The following is a 20,440-nucleotide window of genomic DNA, read 5'->3' as shown; positions in this document are numbered from 1 at the left end:
CGTTTGTCTCCAGACTAGCTGTTTTTTTGTTTTTTTTTTTTATTCTTCTTTACTAGTTTGGAGTTAACTACCATAAATGCTTTGTTCTTAAAGCATAAACCTCATTTGCTCCGTTTTTTCCACACCTTAAGTTCACAGAGGAAAGTGAAACGTTGTTGTTGTTAACTTGAAAGTTATAAGTTCTAAAGTATTTTTTCTAAAAGTTTGAGGTCTAGTTCTGCATTACAATGTTGTTTGGGATCTGAATTCCAACCGCTAACTTTCACCTTCAGTAACTAGCTAAGTAAGTAACTTTTTGTTCATTTTTGTGTTATTGTTTTTTTTTGTATTTCATGTCTAATTTTAACTTTGTTTCTTTAAATGTTAGGGGTTTACGAGACAATGTAAAAAGAAAATCTATGTTCCTATTCTGTAAAAATGTGAAAGCCAGCTGCATTCTACTGCAGGAAACTCATTCTGTTAAAGCAGACGAACAGTTTTGGTCTAATCAATGGGGAGACAAAATCCTATTCTGTCACGGTACAAACAAATCTTCTGGAGTTGCTTTGCTCTTTAAAAACTGTTCGTTCAAAGTGATTACCCATATCTCTGATGATGACGGCCACTGGCTCATCTGTGTTCTTAAAACTGATGATGGTTTTCTGATCCTATGCAATGTGTATGGCTATAATATTCCTAGTCACAACAAGTTATTATTAACAGAAATTGCAAAACATGTCAAACTTCTCAATCATAAGTACTGTACAAATACTGTAGTAATTGGTGGTGATTATAACATGGTTCTAGATGAATGGCTGGATAGAGTACCCTCAAAGTTCAATACCCATCATATTAATCCAACTTTACGGGACTTTTGTCTTGATGTTAATGTTTCTGACCCCTGGAGGATCAAAAATCCTCTCAGACAAACATTCTCTTGGTTCAAGCCTAATGGATCTTCAAAATCTCGGATTGACTTCTGGCTAGTCTCAAATAACCTTCTACAAAACAAAATAGACGTTAACATCTCAGCAGCTCCCCTTACTGATCACTGTTTGATTGAACTTAATGTCAGCTCTCAAATCCAAAAATCCTTTGGAAGAGGCTACTGGAAATTTAATTCTTCACTTCTCACTAATGAAACTTTCTGTAATGCTGTTATTGAATTATTAGAAACACTAAATAGTGATTCAACCCTAAAATCTTACACTGATAAGTGGGAATTCTTTAAATTCAAAGTACGTCAAACTGCCATTAAACATAGCAAATTAATTGCAAAACATTATAAGCAAAAAGAAACTGAAATTTTGACTGAGTTAAATCAGATTTGTTCCAAGCCTGTTTTCAACGAGGATGATAAACAACGCAGAAGCATTTTACAGTGTTCTCTTGACGATATTTATATTAAAAAAGCGAAAGGAGCCTTCATCAGATCCCGAGCAAAATGGGTGGAGCTTGGTGAAAAGAGTACTTCTTATTTCTGTAATCTAGAAAAGAAGAGGCAAGAGAAGAATACTATAAAGAAACTTCATATTAATAATCAATTATGCTCTGATCCTCAAATGATCTCTAAAGAAATAAGTTCATTTTATAGTAATTTGTACTCGTCATCTTATTCCGAATCCCACAATAATACTTTTTTCCAGACAATTAAAGATTTCATTCCTAAGATTGATGACAATTTTAGAAATTCTTGTGATTCAGAAATAACTTTGCAGGAATTAGAGAAGGCTTTAAGCTGTCTCTCCAATGATAAAGCTCCAGGATGTGATGGACTGACCAGTAACTTTTATAAATTCTTTTGGCAGCATATCAAAGATTTAATTTTTGAAATGTTTAAAGAAATTATTCAAAATGGGTCTCTAACACATACAATGAAACAGGGTGTAATCACCCTTATTCCCAAGCCGGGTAAAGACCCAACCTTTCTAGATAATTTAAGGCCTATAACTCTTTTGAATACTGACTATAAGCTTCTAACACATATATTTTCAAACAGATTCAAGTCAGACATAACCCAAATAATCTCTGAAACGCAGTCCGGTTTTATTAAAGGTCGCTCAATTCATAATAACTTACGCCTTGTTCTGGATATGATTGACTATGAACATCTCATAGATACAGACGGTTTTATTTTATTTTTAGATTTTTACAAGGCCTTTGATATGATTGAGCATAATTTCATGTTTCAAACTCTGCAATTCTTTGGTTTTGGTAACAAATTTATTAATACAGTTAAAACTTTTTATTATGAAACCAGTAGTTGTGTTTGTTTACCTCAGGGGACGTCTCACAGATTTAACATCAACAAAGGTATAAAACAAGGTTGCCCAATTTCACCCCTTCTTTTTATTGCAGCAGCAGAAATGCTGTCTTTGCTCATCAAACATACTGACTTTGGTAAGCTGACAGTTGCAAATGCTGAATTTTCAATAAGCCAACTAGCCGATGATACAACAATTTTCCTTAATAATCTTCATGACATCCCCAAGATTCTTAAAACTATTGACATCTTTTCAAAAGCTTCAGGCCTCAAATTGAACCTAAACAAATGTGAGATCTTACCCATTAAACCATGTACATTATTGAATGCTTATAATATCCCTATTAAATCCACAGTTAAATACCTCGGAATGCATATAACTAAAAACAAAACAGACTTGGAAAAACTGAATGTTTGGGACAAACTAGAGAAATGTTCGACTCTGCTGAATAACTGGGCACAGAGAGATCTTTCTATTTTTGGTAGAATTCTCCTCACCAAAATTGAAAGCATATCAAGATTCATATATCCCACCTATTCTATAGGTGTCCCTAAACAAGCCATCAAATCTATTAATCAAGTCAATTTTAACTTCATATGGAAAAGGAAAACACACTATGTTAAACAAGGTACGCTGACTAAAAAATATGAAGATGGAGGTCTTCAAGCCATAGACTTTAACAGCCTTAATGGCACCTTAAAAATAAACTGGTTAAAATCATTTATTAGGAATCAAAATAGTATTTGGTTCATTGTTCCTAATAAAATATTTTCCAGCCTAGGAGGGATCCAATTTTTACTCAGTTGTGATTTTGACAATAAGAAACTTCCCATTCAACTTTCGTCTTTTCATCAGCAAGTTCTCATGTATTGGAAGCTCATTTATAAACACAATTACAGTCCACACAACACTCCTCTATGGAACTGCAGATACATCACTATCAGAAACAAATCCGTCTTTGTTCCAACATGGTTTGAAAATGGAATTTGGTCTTTAATGCATCTTCTTAATGACAATGCCACTCTCATGTCTTTTGATGATTTCACAGCTAAATATGGTTCACTAACGAATAGAAAAGATTTTGAAAAAATTATTAAGGCCATTCCTCAAAATGTTGTGAGCTCAGTTTCTGATTTGTTTCATAATGACATCTACAGACATCCTACTGTCCCCAAGCTTCTGATTAATGGACACAACATAGCAACTGCCAAACTCCCAAACCTTCAAATCAGAGAATATTTTAATGTAACGTCCTTTCCCTACGTCTCAAATCCAAATTATATAACCCAATATTTTAATAATTCAAAAAAGAAACAAATACGAACTAAATATTTAAAACTCCCCATTCCTCCTAAAGCCAAGGAAGTTCACTTTAAGACCTTTTCAGGTATTTACCCTTCCAAGGAATTATTAAGAAAACGGTTTGGAATTCCTGAAAATTGTTGTTCTTTTTGTCATGTGGAGATTGAAACAACTGAGCATCTTTTCTTTGAATGTTTTTATTCTGATGTCTTTTGGAATAGCTTACACTATTGGCTTTTCCCCAAGATTCCACTTTTGGCAGACTTTTCTATTAAGGATATCATTTTTGGGTTTATTTTAGAAAACAAGAACACAGAACTTATTCTGAATGTTGTAATTATTTTGGGTAAATTCTATATACATAAATGCCGTTTCCTTAAAATCAAACCATTTTTTTCTACATTTCATAAAGAACTCTGCTCTTTTTTTTCATCTGTAAACTTCATGGAAAACAAACTTGCTATGGAACTTCAAAGTATCATATGTAAATTACAGCTTCTTGATAGCCCCCTAAGTTAAGATTAATTGCAATGTCTATGTAAACCCCCCCTTTTTTTATTTATTTTTTATTTTATTTTAATGTCTTGTATTTATTTTATTTTATTTTTCTGTATTATTGGTAAAAAAAAAATTATATTGTCTTTATTCTGCATTGGCTGTTTGTACATGTCCAGTACCTTTTTTCGATGTTTTTGCACTTTGCATAATTGTATACAATTGTCTCAAACTGTTAACCTCAACTGTCTTTTTCAATAAAAAAAAAAAAAAAAAAAAAAAAAAAAAAAAAAAAAACTCCAAATTGCTCATTGCTGTTGTTTCCATTATACATCACAAGAGGGCGCACGCTCATTTTCAAGCCTTGTTCATGTTTTATTTAGTACAGACGAGTCACGCGCGGTGCATTCTGGGTAGGGCACTTTCAAGCAGCCATCTTGGCTTTTCGTCCTGTCTTAAGGGAGGGTGATGAAGGGGATCCGAGGAATTACCCAGCTGTCGGTGAGAATTGTAACATTTTTGTCGCTCCATTTGTAGCCCTAATATTGGCAACGGTTGCCCTGTCTGTGTTTTTATCCTCAAAATAAAGAAAAAAAGAAGCAGGGGTCGTTCGTGAACCTTCTAGTGCTAGCACTCTCAGCAGACGAGGAAGCTAGTTGGACTTTAAGCTACAACGACCTACTGGAGAATGTTTATGCCATAGAACATCACATACTCTGCCTTTACACATTAATTTAATATACGTTTACATTAAAGTCACTCTTGTTCAATGGGATTGCTTCTTTATTCCGCTGAAATGTCTCTAACCCCGGCAGCTAACTGCTAGTGATTCTAGTGTCAAAACTTGCAGAGCTCACACATTACTCACCCTATTTTCCAAGATAAGGTCATTTAAAATGAAAATAATCAGGTTTTCATATAGTTTAAGATTTACACACATTTGCTTTTTTGACCTATGTTTGTCTATATTAAACATCCATTTGCTTTCACCGTGTTTACTTACTGTTCAATCTCTTATGATTAAACGAATAGAAGTAATCGGACAGATTTGCATAATCTTATGTGTTTGTTAAAATGATACTTTTATTTTTAGCCCCTTAAGTACTTCTTCATTAGTTAGTGAATAACATGTTATTAATAACCGCCACAAATAGGAATAAAAAGGTTGAAACTTGTTTAAAATCATCCGAAAATTGATAATTTTCTCAAACGTGTAACATAGATAGATAGATATAAACTTTATTAATCTCCCAAAGGAGAAATTCAGGTGTCCTGTAGCAAAACACACAACCACACACAACAAACAACAGTAAAAAGACAGTTCACAAAATAATATCAGTTCATATCAGGCAGGTTCATTAAACAGCCTGATAGCTGTAGGGACAAATGAGTTCTTAAAGCGCTCTGTCCTGCAGCGCAGTGAAAGGAGTCTATTACTCCGTGTGCTCCTCTGACCTGACATCGTGTTGTGCAAGGGATGTCTGGGATTGTCCAGTATGCTCTGTGTCAAGGCCCTCATCCTCTTCTGCAGCACAGATCCCAGAGAGTCCACCCTCCTCCCGATCACAGATGCACATCTCTTGATCAGTTTGTCCAATCGAGTGCAATCCCTCATGGCCATACTGCCATCCCAACATACAACCCAATAGAAGACAGCACTCGCCACAACCGACTGATAAAAGAGGAACAACATGTCAGTACATAAGTCAAAGGACCTCAGCTTTCTCAGGAAGAACAGCCTACTCTGCCCTTTCTTATACAGAGCATGAGCCTGCTCCGACCAGTCCAGTTTGTGGTCAAGGTGCAAACCCAAACCACCTCGATTCCCCCACCATCGATGATCACTGGCTGGTGGGAGGACTTCCTACTAAAGTCAATGATCATCTCCTTGGTTTTTGATGTTTTCAGCACATAGTCTAATACAGAATAATTATAGCATCCTTTAGCCTATACCATAACCCTGTTTGTTCACGTTCTCCTGAGTTTAAAGTTTTAGAGCAGTTTTCAGGGGTGATTGCATTGTTCTTTTCTGGAAGAGCGTCTTCAGTCAGGCTGGATTCTTCCACAGAACATCTCACACCTCAACTCCCACGGCAATACGACAACTACGACAACATTTAGCAAATCACGGCTTTTAAACACTACACCTCTGTATTTATTTTCATTATTTTTTCTGTTATGCCACCTATTTTATCTTATCTATATATTTTTTGTTCTTTGTCTACTTTTTCTTAATTGTTGCTTTTATGTTTTGTGAATTTAATGTTGTGTTGACAACCCCATCTATGTTGTTTCTGTATCTGCTGTTGGCTGCCTTCTGTTATCCTTTCTGTGTTGATTTAAGTTGCAAGTCTTTTTACTTAACCTGTCTACAGAGACTGAAGATGGAATTAGCCTAAAAGGCTATAATGTTATACATTTTAAATGGTATTTTAATATGTGCGGACCCTGCCTTAAAACCAACCAACAAACCATAATAGTCACTCCAGTGCTTACATTCTGTATTATACCCATGGAAATGGCTGGTTCCTGGAGAAAACCAGCTGGGAAAGCCGCTGACTCAACCCGTGAGCCCACAGCACCTTAGTTATGATGTCCACCCTTCCCATGTTCTTTGTGTTTCCAGAGGAGGCTTTATGCAGCCCAGGCTGCCCGTAAGGTGGAGGTGACTGGGTTTCAGCCGCAGGATGTGCAGGTCAGTGGTTGCTGACTTCTTTTTCTTTTCCACAGAGGCGCTTCTATGCAGCTGCCGGGAGAGGCCAGTCCCTTGTGCAGCCCTTGACTGGCCTCCAGCTCACTCCTGGAGCTTTTCATCACTACCAGGATGTCCATGTAGGTTGGTGTGTGATAGGAAAGGATGCAGAAGAGATGAGCTTGAACAGTAACGCATCTAAGATTTAGTTTTGCCTAAGACGGCTGTCTTGTTACTCCGTAATTGTTGAGCTATATCCACATGCAGTGAGTGGCACCTTCTATTACAAGCTTTAATGGCTTTTTTTTCTTCAGTAGAAATGTTTCTGTGTCTGTTCTTCCAGGTAACCAGGTTGCCCAGCGGACTGGTGATTGCCTCGCTGGAGAACTATTCCCCAGCCTCTAAGATCGGCGTGTTCGTCAAGGCAGGCTGTCGCTATGAAACCCCGGAAAACGTGGGGGTAACCCACCTGCTCCGACTGGCTTCTAATCTTGTAAGAGTTTCATCTCTTTTTATGCAGTGATTATTACTATTTTATTTTTTTTACATTTAAAGCAGCAAATAAATGGTCAACGGATAAGATTGAAAATCATTTTTTGATTTGAAATGGTTTATTTCAAGCAATCAAATAAGAATAATACACAAAAAACATTGCAACCATCAGTTGTACATTCATACAGTGATGTATCAAACCCAAATTAAATATTGCTTGAAAGGGAGTGAACTTCTATAATCCCACCCCTGTTCTACCGTACCTGATTTATCATTATCCAGTTCATAACATTTATCAGACAGAGTTAAGAATCCTTAGGTATGAAAAAACACGCATAACAAAGATGAATTACTTATTATGTAAAAAATAGACATAACTATCTTAGAAATCAAAATGGAAAATGCAAAACAACTTTTTGTTGTCTGGTTTCAGACGACTAAAGGGGCTTCAGCGTTTAAGATATGCCGTGGGGTTGAGGCAGTGGGGGGCAACTTAAGGTTAGTGATTTCCCAAAAGGTTTTTTTTAAGGCAAAAAACTGTTATGAAATATTTCAAATGATTCATAAAAATGTGCTTTTTCCTGCGCAGTGTGACTTCGTCCCGAGAGAACATGGTCTACACCGTTGACTGCCTGAGAGATGATTTGTGAGTCTTCTTCATGAGAAGGAGACTTTGGGGAGGAAAAAATGATCACTTCTTATTAATGAAAGTATATAGTCATTTAAGATTACATTTGCATTTCTGTTTGAATGCAGCGACACAGTGATGGAGTTTCTGATCAATGTGACCACCGCTCCGGAGTTTCGTCCATGGGAGGTGTTGGATCTCACACCGAGAGTGATCCTGGACAAAGCTCAAGCTGCCCAGAGCCCCCAGATCGGTGAGATATTTATACTGCCGTGTTGATCTTTCTCTCTCACATGATTTGATACGCATCTCGATATAATGGTTCACGAATCCATACAGAAAAGATTCAACTGTAGTCCAGTTCTTTCACCTAAATCTAGATATTTACTATTCATTTGGCATTTAAAACTATAAATGGTGATACCTTTTATCAGGGAGACTCTTTTTTTCTATTCTGGCACTTTTTATTTTAACCTTTAAAAGACAAAATGTCTTTGGCATAACAGCTTCAAAAACTAAAAAAACAGTGTCATCATAATTTCTTCAGGTATTCTTCTTTGTGTGCTGTGAAAGACGTGTTGTTATGCGTTTAGTGAACACAACACGCATCCCTCGCCGTGGTAGAAGCAAGCTTGTGATTGGTCATCTTTTTGTTTGTGTCACATGTACGATAAAAGACAAAAACAGTAGAAACACAACAACTTTATCCAACTGCAGTAAACATTTAAAACATGTCTGGGAAACATTAAACCTGGACCTAGACTGCTTAAATTGTGCAATGATGGATGTTTTTTTCATTTTTATTTGAAATTTTTTCTGTTTTTTTTTTTTTTAAACAATTTTTGTCACATTTTAATTGGGCATCCTGTTTTTTTGTAGATCACAAATGCACTTTCATTAAGCAACAACTTAGTGTTTAGTTACTGGATAATGCACTTTTTATTCAGTATTTATTACTTTTATTAACAAGGTTTTTTAAGGTACAAGTGTTGCACAGTCAAGGAAGCACTTTTTAATTTCTGACAAATAAAGATCTGTTCTATTCTATTGTTTTTTATTCTATGAAGAAAAACTGACAAAGTTCTCTAGACACTGATTATTTACTTCCCTTATGAATTTTTTGTTTTTTTACCTTTTTATAAATATAATCTCTTCATATCTGTGGTTTTCAACCGTTCCTCAGTAATAGATCAGTTTTACTACGCATCTGCTTCTTTTACATCCCTAATTAATACACACAGTGTCCCTGAAAACACACACCCCTTTATAAACAAATTACTGTTAATTAAAAGGCTTTTTCCTTCTTGTGTTATTTCATGATCAAAGCATTTATAGAACTAACTTATGAAATTTAGGTGAAGACATGTTTTCTTTTGATTTTTTTCTGTGATTTATAAATAATTCAGATATTTTCATGCTGTTATTTGCCTAAAATATATAAAAAAAACTTACTTGTTTCATATTTGTTCTTTTCAAAATAAAAAAATATAAATATTTAATTGGTTTTGGAGTAAAGTTTGATCCCGTCTTCTCATTTGAATGTAGAGGATTTCAAATCTTGTGTATTTTAATACATTAAAAGCCCTTTTTACCATTTCCAGGCGTCATTGAGAGTCTGCATCAAGCAGCTTATAAGAACGCGCTGTGCAACTCCCTCTACTGCCCAGACCACATGGTTGGCAACATCCAGTCTGAACATGTAAGTCTTTGTTCCGATTTCCATCAAAGAAAGATATAATCTTTTTAAATCTTTCTAAAAACTCTTTTCCCCCCCACAGCTGCATCAGTTTGTCCAAAATAACTTCACAAGTGCCAGGATGGCTCTTGTTGGGCTCGGTAAGAATCCTTTTTTATTTAAATGTCGCCCAACCTTATTGAACTATTTCTGGAAGTCGTTTTGATGGACACCTGTCCTCCAGGTGTGGACCATGATGTTCTGAAGCAGGTGGGGGAGCAGTTCCTCAACATCCGCAGTGGAGCCGGGTCTGCCGGAGCCAAGGCTCAGTACCGCGGAGGTGAGTTGGCTCAAAACGCTCCGCTTTTGACAAATCCAGCGCCGTGACGTAACGTGTTTGTGGGTGTGGTCTGCAGGCGAGGTCCGGCTGCCCGGTACCAGCAGCCTGGTCCACGCTGCCGTGGTGAGCCAGTCAGCAGCAGCAGGAACCGGCGAGGCCCTGGCCTTCAGCGTGCTGCAGCATCTGCTGGGAGCCGCTCCAAACGTCAAGAGGGGAGCCGCCGTTTCCAACAAACTGGTCCAGGGTGTTGCCAAGGCAACCACTGACCCCTTTGATGTGGGTGGCCGTTGGTGACATATCGACTAACTTGCCGTTGTCTCAGTGAATCCAGAAAGTTTTAGATTTCTTCTTTTGTGAACAGGTCAGCGCTTTTAACGCGAGCTACTCGGACTCCGGTCTGTTCGGGGTGTACACCATTTGCCAGGCTGCTGCAGCTGCTGAGGTCGGGATGCTGTACTTTTTAAACAAACCTACTGCAAATGTTAAACCCGTTTCCATGGTAACAACTCTCATGTTTCGTCTCTTAAGGTGATCAGGGCAGCTGTTGCCCAGGTGAAAGCCGTTGCCGATGGTGGAGTCACGGCTGCTGACCTCACTCGAGCCAAGTAAGACGTTACTAAGGGGAGAAAAATAAAATCTGTTTTCCATTGAAGGTCTTTTGGCTGAAACAAGGTTTCTTTTTTTGTTTTGTTTTTCCCTCCTGTTAGGGCCCAGCTAAAGGCTCACTTCATGATGTCTCTGGAAACGTCAGAAGGTTTGCTGGAGGCAGTGGGAGCTCAGGCTTTGGCCAGCGGATCGCACCAATCCACCGAAGAAATCTCCAAAAACATCGACAACGTCTCCCTGAACGATGTTGCTAACGTAAGATTTCTGCAAATTTGATCTTTTTTTTTGTTTTAAATCGTTTCTATTTAATTATTTTGATTTTAAAACTCCGTAGGCTGCAAAGAAATTTGTCACCGGCAAGAAGTCCATGGCGTCCAGCGGGAACCTCATAAACGTACCCTTCGTGGATGAGATCTGATGTCCTCTTTCATCTCTGCACCCTAATTATCTGACATTTTCCCTCCATTTAAAGCCAAGCGGAGCTTATTGTTTTTCAAATACTGTTGTCCTAAAAAATATACCATCTGGGTACCTCTGAGTGTCAAAACTGTTTTAAGTTTCAGAGTACTGTGTATTACCCACCTCTAAACATCATCTGTATAGTTCATGTAAAATACAGAATAAAGTTGATCTACCTGAAGGTTTTAACTTTGTTTGATTTAAAATACAGAGAAAAAAGGGATGTAGACGATTTGGTGCCCACAGACAAAATAAAAGGAGTTACAATGCCTTTTTTTGTACAATAACTTTATTTAAAAAAACAAAATTAAACAACATAGCAATACACCATTAATAAAAAATAAATGTTATAGGAAATATAGCATGAGAGACCTTCATAGAGGCTAAGAGTTGCACAGTTCAGTAATTTTATCAGTTACTTTTCTAAAGGTCCAAAGAAAATGTTCATTTTAAAATATACAGACATCTGTTTCACAAGTGAAATCTCTATTAGAACCAAATGTGGTCTTTAATTCATTTTTTTTACCCTGAAAGTTTCTATTAAAACACATTTTAAAGTTGCCAAAATAGAAAAGCAACTGCTGTCTTTAATTATTAGTCATTTGGTTGGTTTCAGAGCATTCAGAAATCCAGAATTTTCTCAATTTTCACCTAATTTTTCAACATAAGCCAAGTAGCAACTAAAATACAGACGTTTTTAAAATTAAACTGGGTTTTAAAATGCAACAAGATATTATTGGTACAATATTTTTAAAGAACTTTCTCTTATACGTTCATTGAAAAATACCTATACAATATGAAATATTAATATTTAAAGGTGTTTAACTGTATATTTTGCCCAGAATGAGATTATTCCAAGTTTTTGAGGAAGCCTACAGGATTTATTTAAATAAAGGCTGTGGTGACACTTTAAAAAAAAATCTGATTTAAATTTGGATTTAAAAGACAACTTTCAGAAACATCAGAAGAATTCAGCGAATTAACAGGTGGGGCAAAAAAAGTACAATAGATGAGAAGTAAAAATAATGAGCACAGAGCACATTTCCTAACATCGCGAGAATGTAGGTTTATAAGTTTTTATAACTTTTTTTTTTTTTCCCATAAGTTTTTATAACTTTCACAGTCTTTAAACTTTTGAGAGGTTCATTATATTTCAAAATGAAAATCGGTAATAAAAAAGTTTCATTTGGGGATATTTACATTTTTTGTATATGTAATTTAGCTAAGAGAAAAAGTAAATTGAGTGATTTTCAAAGACACCTTTTATTTATGTAAAAAAAGGATCTCGTGTTCTCGTTTCTTTTCTCGCGAGACTTCGAGACCCGACTGGCATGGGGACGAGGGGACTATTTGGGATGAGTTTCCCACGCGGACACCATCATTTATGAGGGCATACGTTTGTGTTTACTGGAAAAACAGTGCTACGACTATAAGTTGGAACAATTTAGGACCTTGAAGGCTGGATTTTACTCATAAAGGAGAAGGCGTTTCCCGCCTGCGACCATCATCATCCGGAGGAAAACGAGCTTCCTTTGGGAGGATTCCTTCAAAACAAGTCAGCTGGAAGCATCAGCTGACTTTTGCAAGATCAAAGTTTAATCGGATTTTTGGAAGGCATATATTATTATTATTATTACCATTAATATTCGTAATGTGAAGAAACACCGGGGCTAGATACTCCCCGATCCCGCGGAGAGAGTGTCCATTCTTTCCTGGCTGGAGAAAGGCCAGAAGTCTGGATCTCCATCCATCATCGGTAAATCCCGGACCAGCCCGGTTCCGTCATCATGGTTGACGCGCAGGGACAACGGGAGGCGTTTTAAACGCGTTCGAAGGGAGAGTCGGAACGCCGACATGGACAAACCCACCGTGATATCCGGTTGTCTGTTCCTGGCTGCAGACATTTTCGCCATCGCCAGCGTCGCCAATCCGGACTGGATCAACACCGGAGATTCTTCCGGTAAACTTCGAAGCTCCTTCCAGATCAAAATACAGCTTTAAAGTATTTGAAAATATGTCGGGACAACAATAATTAAGTGTTAACCCACAAAAGAACATTTAACCCACATTATGATACCACCACCACCGTGCTTCACACTACAGATCTTGAGATATTCGTTCCAGGTGTTTTTAGACGTTTTTACAATACTCAGTATAATGAACTTTTACACTTCTTATGAGCAACATAATTTTATATATTTTTTAAAATGTATTCACATTTAAATGGAGAAATCCTTTTATTTTAGCTCCCAGATTTTAATTTTGAGTTCATGTGTTCACAGAAATGGTTTAATCTCCTCGTTGGCGGTGTAAAATTATTTGAAACATCATTTTTGCATTCTTTGACTTTTGGTTTTTGGGCCTGTACGTCTTCAGTTTTCTGGTCTTTTTAGCCCGGATTGAGCCAGCCCCACTATGGGGCGTAGGTAGAATATCAGGGAGGGGCAGGTCTGGGTGTGCTGAGAGTTTGGGGAGTCTCATCCCTCCGAGGCCCTAAAATGCATAGATAACCATGCTATCATCACATCTTCTCATTTGATCCATGTAGTATGTCTTATAAGTTTTATGTTGAATATTCTTCCTTAAACTCTGCGGTTACCAGGCTTCTTTTCTTCTTCTTCTTTTGATGTCTGTCTGTCCTTATGTTTATTTTTTGCATTTTTCCATTTTTGTGTTTTTATATATATATTTTAAATTTTTTAAATTTTAATTAATTGCAGACCATCACAATTAAGGGGGTATTGGTCTCCCTTTGGCCCATCTGGTCCTGCTCGGTGGTCTGTTTCCTGAAACATTTAGGTGTCCAACATACATTCTCACATTTAACCTAAACATCTTCAGTGACTGGAAAAGAACGGGAACAATCCATTTTTTTAGGGTTATCAGTGGTGTTTTTCCCTCCTTTCAGCACCTCCAGGACCAGCAAAACTAAATGTTTGGTTGATTTTTATTGTTGTTTAGAAGAAAATATAGGCTCCTCCTGCAGGTTAAAGGCTCATAAACATGCTGTCTTCCTGGATGTTGAATGCATCCAAGCTTTTAAAAACATTGTTAAGGTTAAAGCAGTTTCTAATTTGTGACGTTTGCGTCCGCTAAAAGCTTCGGTCTCAACCTCCTAAAGACATCTATTCTATTGTATTCGATTCTATGATGATCTATCTCCAAATTGAAGTCGAGATTTCCCACAAAACCGGTTTGATCGTTCTTTCTGGCTTTTAAAAGATTTTAACGAAATAAAATTTACTCTCTGAAATTTTTTCAGAAATACAAAGTCAGTAAAAAAGGGCATTTTAAAAACTGAAAACTAAATTAATATTTTGTGATATCACAAACTCATTGAAGAAGCTCCTTTAAATTACACAAATAAAGAGATATAATGAACTCAAAAAAACACAAATATAAAAAAATCCCAAACTATAAAAAGTTACTTTCAACATAAGATGATTTTTAGACTTAATACATATTTTATATTCTAAGAAAAGATCGGTTTAATAATCTGATCTTTATAAAACAAATGGAGACATTTAAGAAGAACAATCAGGTTTGTGTCGTCTACTTTTGCCTTACAGAGATTACAAATTATGTGTATTTAAAAAAAAGATTTGTACGGCTTTTTTTTATCTAACATATATTAAAATACTTTTACAATTTGCCAAATCTTTTTAATTCTGGTTAGTACTAGAAAAAAATAGGATTATAATTTGCATTTTGCTGATAACGAATGTAAAAATCCCATTATATTTGACAGCAAAACACATTTCCCCTCGCTAAGATTTCCTCTGGCAGTACAATAGTTTAAACAAACAAGTGCTAATTAACTTGTTAATTATTTTTTTCATTTTTAGTTACTAGTGCAGTTTAAAAACTGTTGTTCGAGCAGCTCTAATGAAGAGTCATTGCTATTTCCACTTTATAGCATGAAATCAAATGTTAGTTTTGGCCTAAAACTTCCAGGAAACGGAAGATGTTCGCTTATCTGGTGTGATGCATTCAGGGGAAGTGGGATTATCCTGTGTTAGAGGCTGAACGGGTCATCCTGCAGGAGGAAGTGGTTTCCTCAGGAATCTGAAGGGTAAAATGGGTCTGAATCAAACTCCAGCAAAAACAGAAACTAGGTGGCCGGGGTCTCTGCTTAAAATATGGTTTAGAGAAGAAATACAGGCTTTTAACCAAATTTAGGAATAAAATGATAACATTTCAATAGCTCTAATGTATTTTAGGGTCAATTGTTCGACTGATTTTTTTAAAATTTTGATTTAAATTTGCTATTTCTACAGATTTCTCTTAGTAACTGCAGAGTGGAGCGGACTCTTTTCATGGACAGATCCATTCTTTTTGACATCACCTATTCATTCATTTCCAAATGTAAAATGCAGAATAAGGTTTTAGTTACTCAGGGAGCCTCCATCGGCTCATTCCTCATCCCTAAAGGTTGCAGAGAAAACTCTTGGGGCTTCACAGCCAGTCGACAAGTGAAGTCTGACACAAACCTGGAGCTGAAACTCTGACTCCCGTCTCTGCAGGATCCCTGAACGTTGGTTTAGTCCAGCAGTGCCAGACCATCCACGGGCGAGATCGGACCTGCTTCCCCCCTCAGCTGCCCGGAGAATGGGTCACCACGCTCCTTTTCATCGTCCTGGGCATCATCTCTCTCACCGTCACCTGCGGCTTGCTGGTGATGTCGCACTGGCACCCCGAGGCCACCCGCTACGCCCGATGGATCGCCTTTACAGGAAGTGGGTGTTTCTCTCTGCCGGAGTTGGTGTTTTTGAGTCGGCTCAGGTGTTCTGCAGCCGCCGCAGGAATCACGACTTTGTCGGTGGGGTTAATTTAACTAAAATAACGAGAGAGAGAAAAAGGAGGGAGAAATGAGGCTGCTGGTTAAAAGACGCTGACCATTAAAAGACCACGCCCCCTTGTTTTCTTTGTCCGGCCAAATAAAGGTTGTAAAAATGTACCGCCACATGACTCATCACTGATAAAGGTCTTATCCCCATTCCATAGGGATAAGACCTTTAGAAAAATAATGTTTTTCATATCAACTATAAACATGTTCATCATTTCACATTGAATTTAGACTGGCTTACGTGAAGCGGGCCCCCTAGTGGTTACTTGGTAAACTGACCTTGCTTCGGCTATTTATGTTCATCCCAGAAGTCCGTGTTTTTCACACCTGTACTACTTCATGTCCAGCTGTTTTCCTTTTCTAAGGGTGGAGAGTTGAGTGACAGCGGCTGTTTTACTTAAATGCATTTACAGGCGTTGATTAAGTTAGAACAGGGGTCGGGAACCTATGGCTCGCGAGCCATATATGGCTCTTTTGATGGTCACATGTGGCTCGCAGACAAATCTTTAATTATAGTTTTTTTTTTTTCATTAGACCAGTCCTTCTCGGGCGCGATGCGATGCCAGAGGCGCGCAGTAGTAACAGTGCTTAGAGAGAGAAATCTGCGCCAGCGCTATCAGTTACTATTATCTATTATTTCACAGAGTTTGTACCAGCTGGAAACCTGTGAATTGACGTGCCTAAAACTACGCGCTCCCGTCTCTGAGAAAGAGCGCGCAGATGTGGAGACGGGATGTTCGAGGAAGAAAGCAGAGGGTGGGGCTGAGGTGTTGTGGGGACAGGCAGCAGGTGAATCGCGCAGGGATTGTAAAAACGTAAAACCCGCTTCCCGTCACTCACTGCAGCGTGTGAGTGTGTGTTTGGCTCCCCGTCTGCATGTGAGCAGTCTGTCTCACATCTACAGAACATTCAGACCTACGATGACGTTTAAAGCCTCAACGCCTGAACGAAGCAGAAACTGACCACGTATCAACCAGACTAGACCCTCAGCAAAACTACCACGAGAAATACTCATCATTTATTAGCAACAGAATAACAATGTTATTAAAAAAGAATCCACAGACTTATTGTACTTTAAAAATGTTGAAATTATATCAAATGCACACATTCATTTGTATATTTAGTTTTAAACAAATTGTCGCGGACTGAGTTGGATGGCTGTTGGGCCGCGTTAAAAGTTCTGGAGTTCATTGAACGCGTCAAGCAGAGATCTGATTGGCCCTCAGTTCTGTCGCTCAGCCTGTTGTTAGGTAGTTTGGACCAATGGGGTTCAGCTATGGGCCGAATAAGGGAAATGGGAGGGCTGCAGCGGGAGCAGGGGAATATAAAGTTGGTAGAAGCGCTCTCGTGTCGGCGGGAGAGATTCAGGAGTTGCTGAATTAATTGTACGGCGTTTGTTGCGGTCTGCAGTAATCGGAATAAAGAACTTTAAAAGAGGTTAAGTCTCCGTGCCTCAGTGTGGGGAAGGGACACTACATTATTGTATGGCTCTTTCGAAATTACATTTCAAAATATGTGGCATTTATGGCTCTCTTGGCCAAAAAGGTTCCCGACCCCTGAGTTAGAAGAACAACTTCCCGGCAAAAACTCTTATCTTAAAAGATCCACTCCGATCAAAATCTTGTTCTTCTGGCACTTTCCTGATGATGGAGCACAATTATAAAGAAAATTTAGCTTGAAAATTATATTTCTGAGTATTTCTATATTTAAATTGTTGTGAAATGAGGATCAGACAAAAAAACTCGTATTTGTGATGCCAACAATATGCTTGGCGAGCCACAAGGCCCCTGCTCTGAGCTCTCAGCAACTGCAAAGGGGAATGGGGGCGGAGTTGCCTCTCGTCAACAGTCCCTCCCACAACTTGGAAGTGAATTTCTAATGAACTTTGCAGAAACTATGTCCTGGAAAACTAGTTTTTTTTTAAATGGCTAAAAACAGCAGAATCATAATTAAAAGATCACAGGGAACACTTTGAAAATAGATCAAAATATGATTGGAGTGGGTCTTTAGGCATATTTTTAGTTTTTAGTGGTTGGTATTTGACCTCTGACCCGGGTGATAAATCTTTCAGACATGTATTTTTTCGTCATTTAAGAACTTTTAAAGCCATTCTTTGTATACGAAAACTATATATCTTGCTTAAAGACGTACAGCATTGAGCTCCTCTTGTGGTCTTTCCTCCCGCAGTGGTTCTGTTCTGCATGGCGGCGCTCATCTTTCCCATCGGCTTCTACGTCAGCGAGGTGGGAGGGCAGCCGTACAAGCTGCCCAACAACACCATGGTGGGCTCCTCCTACGTGCTCTTCATCATGTCCATATTCTTCACCACAGTGGGACTCCTGTTCGCCGGGAAGGTTTGCTTTCCCGGCTGACGCGCCACAGAGTTTGAATTCACCTCTTCAGGGGGTCAGATGTTCAAAAGGCTCCGAGATGTGAGTGGACCTTCAAAATAAAAGCTTTCAAAAGGGGCCTTAAGAAGAGCACAGCCATAACTAAAAAAATTTAGGTACAAGATGTACATAATTGATTCAACTCATGGGTTGTCTTCCCTGCTAACATATTTGACACTATTTATTTAAAAGCACTATTTTGTTAATTTGTAAATTTATTTTTCACAGCTTCTCCCAGTGTTTTCGGTCGACCACGTTGCCTTAAAAATGTTTTTTTGGACCAATATTGTTGTTTTAGGAAGGATCCCAGGAAAGAGAGACGGTAAACGATGATTAAATAAACTGATGTTTTGCTGAATTAAACTTTTTTTTAGTGAGGTAGGGTATGTACTCACTTTTTAAAGTCATTTTTCTCCTTTTTATGCATTAAACAAAAAGTTTTGCACATTTGAAGTCTTCTTTGGACGTGGTTACTGTCTTTAATAGAGTAATTATGCAGCATTAAAGGTAATTGTTCAAGCATTTATAGTAAAAAAATAATTGATGAGCTTTTTTTTTTTTAAATGAGTTTTGAAACTGACCAAATGTTTTCTTTAGAAAAACTTCTTTATTCAAGACAGCTGCACACCTCCATAGTTGTCTGTATTTTTTATGAAAGAAGAGACAAGAAGTCTTGTCACATTGTTATGTAATGTTTGAGAACAAAATTAGAATAATCTCATTAAAAGTGACTCAAATGTCTTTGGCTTTCTTCTTTTTATCACCTAACAGGATAAATTCAAAGCCTTGAGGGCCAAAAACATTTAAATATCTTAAATAAACGGCACATAACATGTATGTTTATGATGTATTTCATTTTGGATGGTATAGAAATACCAACTTTTGCAGCAGAAAATAACCTTTTTCATAATTTTCCTGCATGACAGTTTCAGATTTTTTTTTTAATCGGAAAAACCAATTTGAGGAAATCAAGTACAAGTAAAAATGACAAAAGCAGGTTTCTAGTTTTCATAAAATAAACAGTTTTTCCTACAGAAAAAGATTCTCTTCTGTTTCTGTTTTATTTTACATGAATGGTATTTCCTTTATAAAAGACAAAGTATTCACTGCTAATGTAACACTTAGTGATTATGGATGACACAATTAGAATAGAATAGAATATCTTTATTTAAATTTATAGCACTTTTCCCAAAACGAATCACAAGTGCTTTACAAAAGTAGTATAAAATCATATCAAAACACAAAGAAGTAATAAAATACAATCATAATAATAAAACATAACACTGTAAAACGTAAAGCAAGGAATAAAATCAACTAAAATAATTAATAGTAATTGATAATATATAATTGATTATAACATTTCAATTATAATTGATAATTGAAATATTATTTAATTGGAATATTTAATACTTTTTCTGGCTGTAGTCGCTTTTGGGAAACCCATAAAACACAATTTAAGGAAACTAAATTTAAAATAAATCCGTTTTTTTAGAGGACAAATAAATGAAGTAGACACTGAAATGTAGGTTTAGCTTGAAAAAACAACAAAATAATTGCTTGTAGACACCACAAAGGTGAGCCTTTCTGTACAGAGTACTAGCTTTTACTTGTTACATCATTGTATTTTACATTTTTTGTTTTGTCAGGTTTAATGTCTGAATACATTGATTCAATTTTTTATGACTTAAATTAAACATACATTTAGTTAATTTTTCTTAATTTTAGTGCACTTTTATCATTCAAAAAAAGAGGCAACTGTTTTTTTATACTTAAAATTTTGCACAATTTTCACTTATTACAAGAATGTATGTATGCTTATAGAGTTTTATTTTTTATTAACAGATCCAGAAACAAATGTGTGAAAACAAGAACAAGCCTTAAATGCAGTTTGGTCATCAGATAAACATGGTAACATTCTTTTAACCTGATGTTTTTTTAAAGCGTCTTGTTGAAAGCTGTTAAAACCAGCTGTAAATGTTTCATTTGATGGTTTTTTTATTAGGACTGATGAACAAGAAACAGCATTTTAAACTCTAACTGAGATTAAAAGCACAAATAAATGAAGCAAATATGCCACAAATAACAAATTTGATCAAAACTTATAGCACAGCAAATACTGATAATAAATGAGTTCTCTCTTTTTATGTTTAGCTTAACTGTCTCATGTAATCAACAGGAAGGTTTATACTAAAGTCTATTTTCATCTATTTTCTTTCAAAATTATCTTCATGTTGCACCAAAAGGAGGAATAATGATTCCAACCATAAATCCG

At 36.9% G+C, this 20,440-nt stretch overlaps 2 protein-coding genes across 4 annotated transcripts; both read left to right on the top strand.

The window, feature by feature from the left end:
* Positions 1 to 4,392: 4,392 nt before the first annotated feature.
* On the top strand, positions 4,393 to 11,113 carry uqcrc2b (ubiquinol-cytochrome c reductase core protein 2b). 2 transcript variants are annotated; one of them, XM_004080159.5, is made up of 14 exons: positions 4,393 to 4,541; positions 6,667 to 6,735; positions 7,076 to 7,225; positions 7,658 to 7,722; positions 7,814 to 7,870; positions 7,981 to 8,105; positions 9,454 to 9,551; positions 9,631 to 9,688; positions 9,772 to 9,867; positions 9,944 to 10,143; positions 10,229 to 10,309; positions 10,396 to 10,472; positions 10,575 to 10,728; positions 10,808 to 11,113. In XM_004080159.5, the coding sequence occupies exons 1-14, from the start codon at positions 4,509 to 4,511 to the stop codon at positions 10,889 to 10,891; spliced, it is 1,347 nt and encodes a 448-aa protein (XP_004080207.1). In that variant the 5' UTR covers positions 4,393 to 4,508; the 3' UTR covers positions 10,892 to 11,113. The 2 variants fall into 2 exon arrangements, with proteins under 2 accessions (XP_004080207.1, XP_011486195.1); XM_011487893.4 differs by lacking the exon at positions 6,667 to 6,735 and adding an exon at positions 6,771 to 6,872 and having other exon boundaries at positions 4,402 to 4,541.
* Positions 11,114 to 12,227: 1,114 nt separating this feature from the next.
* Positions 12,228 to 18,909, top strand: LOC101154810 (uncharacterized protein C16orf52 homolog B). Of its 2 annotated transcripts, XM_078937079.1 has the most exons (4): positions 12,233 to 12,892; positions 15,456 to 15,668; positions 17,966 to 18,021; positions 18,110 to 18,909. In XM_078937079.1, the coding sequence occupies exons 1-4, from the start codon at positions 12,787 to 12,789 to the stop codon at positions 18,212 to 18,214; spliced, it is 480 nt and encodes a 159-aa protein (XP_078793205.1). In that variant the 5' UTR covers positions 12,233 to 12,786; the 3' UTR covers positions 18,215 to 18,909. The 2 variants fall into 2 exon arrangements, with proteins under 2 accessions (XP_004080208.1, XP_078793205.1); XM_004080160.5 differs by having other exon boundaries at positions 12,228 to 12,892; positions 17,966 to 18,909.
* The last annotated feature ends 1,531 nt before the right edge of the window (positions 18,910 to 20,440 follow it).

This window comes from Oryzias latipes, chromosome 19, assembly GCF_053564925.1.
Source record: "Oryzias latipes strain Hd-rR chromosome 19, Olatipes_Hd-rR_3.1".
Classification (NCBI taxonomy): Eukaryota; Metazoa; Chordata; class Actinopteri; order Beloniformes; family Adrianichthyidae; genus Oryzias; species Oryzias latipes.
Note: the sequence above shows the minus strand (reverse complement) of the source record. Positions and strands in the feature narration are given on the sequence as shown.

What these genes read in the sequence shown, in the direction of transcription:
- uqcrc2b (XM_011487893.4), top strand. Translation starts at nt 4,509, where the DNA reads ATGAAGGGGATCCGAGGAATTACCCAGCTGTCG. An exon ending in TGCCCAGAGCCCCCAGATCG is followed by an intron (nt 8,106 to 9,453) that starts GTGAGATATTTA and finishes TACCATTTCCAG; the next exon opens with GCGTCATTGAGAGTCTGCAT. An exon ending in CAAGGCTCAGTACCGCGGAG is followed by an intron (nt 9,868 to 9,943) that starts GTGAGTTGGCTC and finishes TGTGGTCTGCAG; the next exon opens with GCGAGGTCCGGCTGCCCGGT.
- LOC101154810 (XM_004080160.5), top strand. Translation starts at nt 12,787, where the DNA reads ATGGACAAACCCACCGTGATATCCGGTTGTCTGTTCCTGGCTGCAGAC. An exon ending in CAACACCGGAGATTCTTCCG is followed by an intron (nt 12,893 to 15,455) that starts GTAAACTTCGAA and finishes CCGTCTCTGCAG; the next exon opens with GATCCCTGAACGTTGGTTTA. An exon ending in ATGGATCGCCTTTACAGGAA is followed by an intron (nt 15,669 to 17,965) that starts GTGGGTGTTTCT and finishes TTCCTCCCGCAG; the next exon opens with TGGTTCTGTTCTGCATGGCG.